Source organism: Hemicordylus capensis, chromosome 5 (genome assembly GCF_027244095.1).
Source record: "Hemicordylus capensis ecotype Gifberg chromosome 5, rHemCap1.1.pri, whole genome shotgun sequence".
In the NCBI taxonomy this organism is placed as follows: Eukaryota; Metazoa; Chordata; class Lepidosauria; order Squamata; family Cordylidae; genus Hemicordylus; species Hemicordylus capensis.
The window spans coordinates 95,384,796-95,397,185 of record NC_069661.1 but is presented as its reverse complement, the minus strand read 5'-3'; the positions used below and the strand labels follow the sequence as shown (position 1 = coordinate 95,397,185).

At 41.9% G+C, this 12,390-nt stretch overlaps 1 protein-coding gene across 5 annotated transcripts in view; it reads left to right on the top strand.

The window, feature by feature from the left end:
• Positions 1-10,230, top strand: part of CEP135 (centrosomal protein 135) — a 110,835-nt gene extending 100,605 nt beyond the window's left edge. For 4 of the 5 annotated variants that reach the window (XM_053255986.1, XM_053255989.1, XM_053255990.1 and 1 more), the window contains 4 exons: positions 5,223-5,327; positions 6,273-6,410; positions 7,509-7,597; positions 8,109-10,230. In XM_053255986.1, coding sequence (XP_053111961.1) covers positions 5,223-5,327; positions 6,273-6,410; positions 7,509-7,557 — 292 coding nt within the window. In that variant the 3' untranslated portion in view covers positions 7,558-7,597; positions 8,109-10,230. The remainder of the gene's footprint in view (positions 1-5,222; positions 5,328-6,272; positions 6,411-7,508; positions 7,598-8,108) is intronic. The other variant, XM_053255985.1, reaches the window with a different exon arrangement.
• The last annotated feature ends 2,160 nt before the right edge of the window (positions 10,231-12,390 follow it).

Below are 12,390 nucleotides of genomic sequence, written 5' to 3'. Positions count from 1 at the left end.
GATCTCGCAGGTAGACTGACTAGCTCCTCGAGACACCCACTCTGTCCTGCACGTGCTTCGTTCTTTCGTTGTAAACAGCAGTTGGGGGCGTTACATCTTCAGTTTCTGTTTGACTGCCAAAGCATCTATACCTCAGTATTGGCTCCTTGGTTTAACTGAAATAAGAAAAAGAGAATTTAGGATTGAATTTCGGACTATTGACCTCAGGATTTCTTTTGACTATCCTTGCTTTACGATTTTACTACAAAGAATAAAAACAGACTTTGAAAGACGTGGTGAGGAGTTTGGACGGACATGGTGGGTGTTTGGCCCATCCGTGCCTAAATATGGAGATTAAAATGACATTTAAGAGATATGTGGGATGCCGCGCTAAGTTGCCATCTATGGATCACCTGTGTCTTTGTGAGCAACATAATACAGCAACTTGTAAAATTTGTTGCTCATTCTTTAAACAAACGTTGAAAAATAGAGCGCTCTGCCTACAAGCAGCGCTATATGACGAGGCGCTGTGGCACCAATACCAAGACCAAGCCACTCTTCAATGTCAATTATCTCAATTCCTTGCAGGGGAATTACCTCGAGCTTGATGTCGAGCGCCCATGGAGCTGCGACAGAGCAGTCTAAAACTGTGGCATCAGAGCCTCTCTTCAAGAAGCCAAAAGTATTGCCAAAGACTCATAGGCATAAGGAAGAAAAGCGGAGACACGACTCAGAGGAGGAGAGCGCTTCGCTGCCCCCAAAGAGGCTCCACAGTAAAGCGGCTAGCAGAACTCTGTCTCTGACACTGCTGCAAGATTGTAGCTCAGCATCGGAGTCAAAGAAGTCCTTGTCAACATCAGGTTCCACACCAAAGGGTTCGATACCGAAGTAATCGATGTCGATATCCATGCTGAAGGGCTCAACATCGATATCCTCACCGAAGGGCTCAATACTGAAGACATCGATGGCAACACCCTATGCTTCCAAGGGTTCAGCATTGATATCGACGGCCTACAGTGCCAACGACTCAACACTGACAACAGCATCAACGTCGGCATCAGCACTGAATGTGCCATCAAAGCCTTCTTCAACCTCGAGAAGGCATCTCCTCTCCCAGCTCAAACCCCAGTGCAGTCTCCTTCTACTCCCCAAAGGAGCAATGCAGGTGGAAAGATATAAGGGACATATGGTGACAGAATATGACCAGAATGAGGGATTCTCACTGGATCAAGACAAGGCAAATTCACTCTTTGAACTATTAGACTCCACATCTAGCACACCGTCGGGGTCGACATTTCAAGGCTTTCTAAGTACTGTCCTTGACGTGGATCAAGAAGTTGACAATGCTCCAGGAGTACCTCCAAGAATCCAATCAGTATCTCCTCTTCAGGGAACGAGACCACTCCGTATTTTATCGCCATTACACACGTTTGAACAGGCACCAATACAAAACATACCTGGTTTAACCAGGCCAAAAGCAACTCCTGTGCCAGTAATGGCTTCTAGTGCATCTTTGGCCTTTGTGCCTCTGACATGGAAGTCCCCTGATCAATATCACAGGGACACCATTTGCAACAAACTCAGTCAGCTCACAGAGAGCTGACAAACACTTGTGGGTTTAGACACGCATTACCAGAAGATTATGCTGATTACTTCCGCTGGAAGGCGCAGCAGGAACCTGTTCACCAGCTTGTTTTACTGGCTCACAAGCTGCTGAGGCTTTTTCTGTGCACACAGTCTCTGCTGTGTGTCAAATGCAGCCATTAGAACCATGCAACCTTCTGCACCTTCCCCTGAGTTACTGCAGATGCCAAAGGTACTGGCAAAAGCACCAGGTAAAAGGAAGAGGAAAGCAACTCCTCCTCCGGTCCCGCAATCACTATCATCAGCAGAGGCCGAGGGGTACTCCTTAGAATCGGCAGAGTCAGATTCTGATAGCGCCAGTCACCAGTTGGACCCACCCTCCAATGTGCCTACAAGATTGTCCACATCCCCGTCGGAAGAGCTAAAGGCCTATCATGCTCTTATCAGGGAAATTGCTGAGGCTCTGGGTATGGACTTAAGGATGCCAGAGACTGAGCTAAAGGATCCGGTATATAATATGATGGCTGCAGCTAAATCCTCACATCCAATAGCCCTTCCTATGATACCAGTTATCACCAAGGCAGCCTGGGATGTCCTCCTGACCTCCACACCTACATCAAAGTGCCTAGAAAATTTATATAGAGTGCAGGAAGAAGATAATGCATATCTGCTGTGACACCCAGTGCCGAACTCTATGGTAATCAACTGTGTGTTGGCTACAAAAGGGGGTTGTTGGCACACAACACCATCTGACAAAGAAGGGAGAAAGATAGATGTGTTAGGCAGGAAAATATATACTACATCTAGCCTGGCACTCAGAATTGCAAATTATGCCACCTGTATGGCTCAGTATAACCATTTTTTGTGGGACACTTTACCTCAGGACTCCACTTCAGTGACTCCAGAAACTGCTCAGTGCTTTTAAATGCCTTGCTAAAACAGAATCCAGAGCTATGGTTACTGCAGTTACTGTGCATCACTACGCTTGGCTCAGGTGCACTGCATTTCAACCAGATATACGAGAGTGAGTGGAAAACTTAGTGTTTGATGGCAAAGGACTCTTCAATGAAAATACAAATTCCACAATGGAATCACTAAAAAAATCAAAATATACTGCTAAAACATTTATGGCCTCCTCGTCAGTGTCAACAGCAGCCTCACGTAACTGAACTTATGGTCGGCAGAGGCCCTTTAATTATCAACATAGGAGGGATTTTAAACATCAGTATAGACCCTTTCAAAGAGTTAAAGGGTTCGGACAAAGAAATAAAAATCAGAATGTCTGTACAAACAAGGACAATACCAAGCAGTATCTTTGATCATCCAACAGTCCACTGCACATACAACAACAATCAATTGCCAAAGCACCCAACATCTGCTTTGTAGTTGCCAACAGCACCATATGGTTGGCAAGCCATGCCCAGGCGTGGCAAAACATATCATCAGATCAGTGGGTACTCAGAATAATCGAGACTGGATATGTGATAGAATTCAAAACTCTACCACCATTATCGGGCCCAAAGTGCACCAAGGCCACTTCAGAGCTTCAATGGGAGGTGCAGATACTTATCAAGAAGCAGGCAACTGTACCTGTGCAGTGGACAGGGAGGTTTTCCGGGTTCTATTCCCGTTATTTCCAAATCCCAAAGCAGGATGACGGAATCAGGGCAATCATGGATCTTCGGGGGCTCAATTGGTTTGTTTGGGCTCAAAAATTCAAAATGACGACGTTGCAGGCAATTCTACCCTTCCTGAGCAAGAAAGAGTGGGCAGCATGTTAGATCTGAGGGACACCTACTTCCATCTAGGGATTCAGGAGAATCACTGCAAGTACCTCGGATTTACAGTGGGAAGTACAGTGTCCCAATATGCAGCCTTGCCCTTTGGACTGCCAACGGCCCCGCGTGTCTTCACAAAAGTTATAACTGTGGTAGTAGCTTATTTATGAACACAGGGTTTAGTGGCCTACCCATTTCTGGACTATTGGCTTCTGGTCAGCAGCAGCAAAGAAGGGGAACTACCACAGGTTCCCACTTATCCCGGACCTTCTGGTGCAAGAGAAGGGAAAGGTACTGCATCCAGATGTAAAAACTCTATGGCTGAATGCGTGGAAGGTCGGATTTTTAAAAGAATACTGCTGAATAATAGATGGCTGTCTACTCGGTGCAACTATAGCAGCAAGTGGAAACGGTTCACTAGCCATGCTCAGAGGCAGCATTTTCGCCCATTAAGAGCCACGGTGAAGCAGGTGCTTCTATACATGACCTCGTTAAAACTGAGAAGATTAGCAAATGTATCAATAAAGGTCAATTTCGTAGCCATTTCTTCTAGGCACAAGGGGTGGGATGGAACAACTGTGTTATCTCATCCGGAGTGTAAACTATTCATGAAAGGACTCAACATCTATATCAACCAATAAAGCAGCCTATGGAACAGTGGAGCTTATCTTTCATCTTGTCATCATTAACAGAGGCTCCATTCGAACCAATGGAGACTGCGAGTTTGAGGATGGTCACACTCAGAGTAGCGTTCCTAATCGCTATCACCACAGCTAAGCGTGAGAGTGACCTGACAGCTTTGAGAATGGACATACCGTACACCCAGTTATACCCACACACGGTGGTCATGTGACTAGATCCAAACTTTCGCTCTAAGATTATTTTAGAATTCCATCTAAAGCAGGAAATTATCTTACAACCTTCTTCCAAAAAATGGAAACAGCCTTAGAAAGGGCACTACATTCTCTGGATGTCTGCCGGGCTCTCCTATATTATCTAGAGAGAACAGGGGCAATAAGAAGGAGAAGAAAACTATTTGTAGCATACAAGGGGAAGAACAAGGGTCTGGTAATATTGAGACAGAGCTCATTGGTTAGTGTAGCTGATTGTTCATGCCTACAAAAAGCAGGGATTAGATCCTCCACGCACTATATGAGCACACTCAACAAGGGCATATGCTTCCTCGGCTGCGCATTTGTCAGGAATTCAAATGGCTGATATCTGCTCAGCAGCAACATGGTCATCTCAACAGCCATTTATTAAGCATTATGCCATTGACTTGCAAATAGCAAGGCAGGCTGAGTTTGGGAGAAGCGTGTTAAAGAGAGTGTTGCCATAAGCTAAGGGTCTACTGTGCCCACCACCATGGAAAAATCTGGCTAATCACCCATTTCATTATGAATGCAATGGATCACGATCCAGATAAACAGGTTGCTCACCTGTAACTTTTGATCTGGAAGTGATCTGTTGTATTCATAAGACCCTCCCAGACCAACCCTGCAACAGTAAGTCAATAAGTTAATTAATTAATTAGAGAGGTCACTTAACAGTAACAAGACAGATCATCAGGAACAGGAGGTCTGCAAGAAACTGAGGATGTAACGCCCCCAACTACCATTTACAACGAAAACACGAAGCATGTGCAGGGCAGAGTGGGTGTCTCGAGGAGCTAGTTAGTCTACTCTTGAGCTCCCTGTGCAGGCACAGAACCCATTTCATTATGAATACAACGAATCACTTCTAGATCAAGAGTTACAGGTGAACACACTTTTTTCTTGCTTCTTGTGTTTGCCTTGCTTGCAGCTATTTTTAGAGTTGCTGTTAGATGCCATTTGTAAATGTGCAATTGTTAAGACTTTCCTTTGTGGCCAATATTTTTAGAACAAGTCTTAATAGAGAAGTTTCTATACTCCGGAATAAACTTGCGCAGCTGCAGGCTGACTATGATATTGGAAAAAGACAGCTGACGACAGAACGATTTGAACGGTAAGTGAATTTGCTTTAGAAAAGTGCCATGTGTCTGGATTGCTGCATTTAAAAGAAACTATAAAAGCACTTTATACATAGTTCAACAGAAAATAGTTAACATTACAATGGATTAAAATCTTGTTTTAAGAATTATTCTTTTCACCCAATACTGGTTCTTCTGGGGTTCAAGAGATCATTCTTTCCTTGTTAAATAGGTTTAATTATTTTTACTTCCTTTTCTCCCTGTTTTTGTGGAAATCCATACAAATTGGTTGTTTGTTTTTAAAAGGGATTTCTGCTGTACGTATGCAAAATTTACAAATTATCTTGAAAATGTAGATATTTCATTATAGAAAACAAAAAGATGCAGCCAAATCCAGCCAAAGTTATATTCTTGAGTCCCATTGTTCAAAACTCGTACTGAAAACATAAATGTGTTTGACTTTGGCTGGATTATGTTTAAACACATTATTTCCATGTGTTCTGGATTCCTCGTTTATATTGAGGCAGTAGGCAAAGAAATATATACTGGTATCTGCTCCCTCTATGAAAAAAAATTAGGGAAGTCATTCTGTTCATGCCTGGAAGTTCCCTTGCTTAGAACAGATAGCTGAATGAAGCACTTTCCCTTTTGCTCAACTGCTCCACTGAGCAATACTTTATCAAAATTTAACTGTTTAAAAATGCCCCCCCCCCCCCCGGATGAAAGGTGTGGGATATAAATAAATAATGGGGTTTGAGACAGTGGAGCTGCTGCCATATAGGAGTGGGAGGGGGCAACAGGGAATCCTAAAAAACTCTCAAACAACCCTTTCAATTCCTAAAGCTTTCTCTCCCTTTTCTTAAGAATTGCAGTTCTACCGTTTGGGGTTCCTACACAATAAACTTCACAACAGGCAATTGGCTTTCAATGCAAGAAAATGTGTGCCAATCCTCACAAATGTGAATTTTTCTTCTTGATAGGGAACGTGCCATTCAAGAGATGCGTCGGCATGGTCTTTCTACCTCTTCTCTACGTGCCTCATCCCCACTTAGTTCCACAATGAGATCTTCTTCACATTCTCCGGAGAGAGCACTTACAGGAACAGAACGAACAGACAAGTAAGTAATTAAATAGATTAGGTGTTTGCATAATTAAACATACTAGTTTAAATGTCAGAGTGGGTCTGCACAAGAGTAGAAATTGCAGATCGGTACCATGAGAAACTTTGCTCTGAAGCCTTCCTGTGTCAATTTGCTGTTGGGGTGTGTCTGATTTTCTCATACTGTACCTGGGTGCACACCACCCATTTCTTGGTACCGGCTTTTACACAACTAGGATAAATAAAAATACGCCAGTGTATACAGTATTTATCATAATGTGGGCTAGCCTGAATTACTGAATATGGATTCTGAAGAACAGGATATTCATATATTTATCCTGTCTAATGGACATACTGTCATTGTAATAATCATCATTTTTATTATTTTTCTTCAATCTTAGAAATGTGGGCTTCAAGGACTAATCAATAAATTTAAACCCAGAACACTAATGGAAGGTTTAGCATATTTCGACTCTTTCAGTTATCAGTGTTGACATGAATTCTACCTCTTAAATGTTACTAAATCATTTAAATCTTCTGAAAATTGAGTATTTAATGTTCAACCAACCCTGCAACATTCCACGGTCACACTTAGCTGAGATATTTGTTCTTAACTATATTGGTGCACTTTGCTTTTGGCTAAGATAGGAAGCTGAACTGGAGTCACTGATGTAGATTGCTAACCTTGCTTTATTATGCTTATCTACATTTGCTTAAATCAAATATGGATTTGCAAAATGTTCACTGCAGAGCAAGTGAAAGCGCAAAGTAGCTAGCAAGTCTTTTAGCCAATATTTGTTTGTGTTTCTGAGTATTTTTAGATTTATACCCCATTATTTTTTTCTAATTTACATTTTATGGAGACTGCTCAGTTTAGCCTGAAACTGCTTTATAAACAATGTATTTTATTGAATTTATCTCTACAATTGATATTTTGTTGGGTCTTCAGAGCTGAGCCACTGTTTTAAAAATCACATATTAATTCTACTGATTTTGCTGTCATTAAAATAAAAGTTAAATTGACACACTAAATCATCATGGTAGTAAATTATATAATATATACATTATATATCTTAGACAGAACTGGCAACATCAGTTTTTTGTTGTTGTTTTTAAGATCAGAAGTGCACTTCGAGGTGTTGACACAGTTGAGTTCCAGCTTTTAAAGGCATAAAACAAGGCAGGTTAGGATAGAAAAGCTGTTAGGTAAGTGAAGTAAGAATTAACCATTTTCAGATAAGACTGATAAACTTGAAGCTTTTGTCATAACATAGTAGCAGGTTCTGGGATGTGTTCCTCAATAGTTTATTGTTCCTCAATAAACTTTATGCCATTTTGACATTATCCCTGTCAAGAAATCTTTTTCTGGATGAGGAAGTAACACTGAGCATGGAGCTCCCCCTGCCCACAACAATTTGTTAAACCGTTTTGTGTTTAACAAAGGAGGGCTAAACCCTGCATCCCTATGCATGGATATGTATGGATGTTCTCCCACCATTAAACAGATGCCAGATGTGGAACAGATGCCACAATGTCCACAAAAGATCCATCTGTGTTTTGGAGCACGTACAACACTCTGAATTAGACTGTATATCTGGAGTAATAATTTATTGTCTTTCTAGTATATTAATGTTGTTCAGTATACTTCTGGTGTAACACATGTACTTGGTGATGTAATATACAATGACAATATACTAATGACATGCATTTTGACTAGATGAGGAAACTGCAGTGTTCAGAGCATAACTGCAGACTGGCATGGACTTTTGAAGAAAAGTGTATTTTAATTAAAGACATCATTAAGAAGAACTGAAAATGTCATACAATGAAGATGGAAGACCCAATCTTAAATTTCGATTGTCTACTTGGCTTATAATATCTGTTGAAGCATGTTCTTTTAATAAATAAAGGTGGTATTAACTGGAATGATGATTTCAGCAGAAGTATCCTAGTTAATTTAAATATAAGAATTGCCATTTATTACTGTGTTTAAGGTATTGATGTCTCATTAGCGTAATGTCCCCTTTTGGACATCCTGGACTATTCAGACTGGAAGTAGCAAAAGAGAAAGTAAATTGTAACGGTGTTCTTAATACAGTATGCCATACCAGCCCTGCTTCATGTGTTAGAAAAGAACCACAAGTAGCTCTTCTGCAAATTTACTTTGAATGTCTAAATCAGCCCTCAGTGCTTGGTGTAAACTATGGTGATGCAAGGGCAGATTCATGGTAAACTTGTGAAGTGTTTTGTTAACATTTAACATATATAAAATAACTGCTAAATTAAGGAAGATACTGCAGTTTTGTGTGTTAAGAAAATGTGTAAATCATGGTACTTCCCTGAATTAGATACTGTGAAATGCTCTATTGAAAAACTTGTGTTTTTTAATATATCTATATGCCACTGTAAGGTAGCAAAACACCACTGTCCTGAAACAGCTTCAAGAGGGTTTCCATTATTCAACTGGAATATTTTTGAGTGGCTTTAAATATATGACACTCTCTCTTATGGATTTGTGGTGTTTGTTTTGTATGTAATACTTCGTAAGCAATACAAAGTAAGCTCTTTTGTTCTATAAACAATGCTGCACTATTTTTAAAATTATAAAACGTGTGAAGGACTCTAGGTGGCCGAATTAATCAGCTACATTTCTTAATCATGAGAAGGGACCACTACATTGCTGAGAGTTAGACAAAAAGCTCAGGAAAGTGCAAAAAAACCCGGTAGCTGCACTTTCAAGAAAGTGGTTTTCCACTCACAAAGTCCACTCTAGAAGGGCACGCTCTAATCTTTTGACATACATCCCTACCTCAGTGTGGAACTACACATGCCAACATGTTGTATTCATGGTTCCTGCCATTACAAATCTTCATCTCCTTCAACAGTACTCCTTAGATTCTGTGGCAGATGGAGTAAAAGGGGTTCCCTTGTGTATTTGAAGTCTGCACTGGACAAGGGTGAACTCTGCTTCCACTTCAGCTGACTGGAAATGGGATGGAATATATTCAAATCCATTGCAGACCGTGTCTAGTATCCTCCTCTGGATGTTGCCTCAGATCTGCTATAGTTTGTTTTTTTCCTCAGTCAACTCATGCTTCTAAAATTGGCCTCTCAACACAGTTCAGAAACCTCAGTTGGTCCACAATACAGCTGATAGGATATTGACTGGAGCTGGTAAATTGGAACATATAATATGCTCCAATATATACTGCCTACACTAGTTAACAGGACTTGGTCAAAGTGCTTCTTTTGACCACTAAAGCCTCAATGGCCTAGGTTCAGACTATATTAAGAATCTTCTCCATCTATATGATTCTGACTTAGACTTTGTTCTGTGTTATCAGGAGGTACAGGGTATTTTGTGTAATGGCACTGAGACAGTGGAATGACCTGTAAAAGAAAGGCCACCTGTCTTCAGTTGGCAGCTATGACCTATATTTTCCAGTGGGCATTTTTAGGCGTTACCTTTTAAAACAGCTCTTTGACTGTTGCTCTTTTTGCACTAATTTGTACTTGTAGTTTTAGCTTAGTTTTGAGTTGATAATGGTTGATGTACTGCTTTTAATTTTTATATATTTGCCACCTTGAATATTGTTGCAGAAAGGCAGGATTTAAAAAGTGTTGGAAATGAATGATAAATATGAAAATGTAGAAAGAGAAAGTGGTACATGGGCATGTTACAGGAACCTGCAGCCAGGGGCGTAACTGTAATAGGGCAAGGGGAGACAGTTGTCTGGGGGCCCGCCGCCTCAAGGGGCCCACCAGAGACAAATCACATGACTCCCCCACCTGCCTGCCCAGGCTTCATTCGTTATTAATTAAAATGGTTCTTTTTTTGACCTCTTCCTAGTCAATCCTTCATTCCTGGGTTACTTTCCTCAGAAACAAGCCTGGGAACAACAGCTGTTCTCAGAGCAGCCCCACCCCCTGAATGGTATATCTTACAGTACTCACATGGTCTCTCATCCAAACACATACCAGGCACTGCTTAGCAAAGAGGACAATTAATGTTTGTGACCACAAGACCAGCTCTCCTGGTGGGCTTCAGTCCAGAGACAGGGTTAGCTCTCCCCCAAGTGCTGCTGCTGCCCCCTCCACCAAGTGCTGCTTGATAAGTGTCCAAAGCAAGGAAGTAAACTAAGAGTAAGAAAGTAAGAAAAGTACAGTAAGAAAAGTGGGCTGGGGGTGGTAATTATGATGACGAACATGGCTGTTGTGTTGCCTAAATGCAAAAGGGTCTCTAGACTGGTCATTGCATTGGACTGTGCTGAGCATTATCATGACTCTGCTCTAAAGAGTTCCAGGGGCCCCACTCCATCCCATGGACTTTCTTCTTTCTTTTCTTTCTTCTTTCTTCTTTTCCTCCATCGCATCTTGGATGATATTTTTTCTCTCTCTTCCCTCCTCTTCCCATCCTCCCCACCCCTCTTGTATTAGGAGAGAAAGGCAGTGACGGGGGGGGGGCATTTTAAAATCTGATCTCTGGGCCCACTCCAACCTTGCTACGCCCCTGCCTGCAGCCATTTATCACATCTAAGTAATAGGAGCTAGATTAGCAGATCTGCATTTGTCTTCTGCTTCTGTTCAGAACACTCTCAAGCTGCTGCTCCATGAGAATGCTTGATTACTGCTGTTAGGAAAATGAAAAGTTCCACATTTTATTATTTATTAAAACATCAATACATTATTAATTCCCACTTATTCACTGCAGTTTCTGTAAACTGGGTTTTAGTGAGGCATTCTTTAGATTTTGCTTCAGAGGTGTCTTTACATGGACTCTGATAATGGGAATATCCATGTATTCTACATTTTACATTTCCGGTGGCACTGTTGTACCTCAGGTCAGTGGCATTCAGGTGGTTTTGGTTTATTGAGTGTGTAATACAACCGAAGTTAACTAGACGAAATGGCACAGATGTACCTAGATTATAGTGGGCATGAGCCAGCTACAGTTGAGCACATTTATATACACCATTAATTCTGATGTGCTCTTTCATTGAAATCAACTGCACTTGAAAGTAGTAAGCTTGGGCCGGATAATGTCTAATTTTCTTTTCCCCACTCCGCCCCCCATTCACCCTTCTAAATATTCACTCTTCTTTCATCCCCTCACCCTTTTGGCCATGGCATCCTTTTAAAAAGTACCTGTAATATCATCACACACACCCCACCAAAGGGGGAAGTTCCACATCACAAGGACTAAGGAGAGGAGAGCTGGTCTTGTGGTAGCAAGCATGACTGACCACTTACATACAACCACCAGCCCTGACAGTCTTTATCCCAGATTAAGGAGAGGAGACCTGGTCTTGTGGTAGCAAGCATGACTTGTCCCCATAGCTAAGCAGGGTCTGCCCTGGTTGCATCTGAATGGGAGACTTGCAGTGTGAGCACTGCAAGATATTCCCCTCAGGGGATGGAGCCACTCTGGGAAGAGCAGAAGGTTTCAAGTTCCCTCCGTGGCTTCTCCAGGATAGGGCTCAGAGAGATTCCTGCCTGCATCCTTGGAGAAGCTGCTGCCAGTCTGTGAAGACAATACTTTGCTAGATAGACCAATGGTCTGACTCAGTATATGGCAATTTCCTATGTTCCTAAGAGGTGGTTGAGCTTTCATGGGAACCCAGTAAAAGAGAGACTCTGAAAACAACAGAAGAGGTTCACCAACAATGACTAGTTTGAGGAACAACTAGTTTTCCCCTCTCCCTTGTGCCCTTGCCTCTTTTCTGGTGCAGTCTTTTGAAGGGGTTCTACCCCCTGTGGTTCTTCAGCCAGGAATGCGGTGCACCCTGTTCTTGATTCAGATGGATCCCTGTTACATCACAATGAACACGGTCTTGTTTTTCCGAGGGAGTCCTTTCAGGGATTTCCACTCCTCGTAGGAAGGTTCCTCTGTCTCCTGGCAACTTCTCCACCTGTGCTCTTGCTACCGCCTCTGCTTTAGGCTTCCTTCTGCACCAACTGGTAGCGTGCCTCTGGTGCTCTAGAGAGCTGGCCCTCTTCTC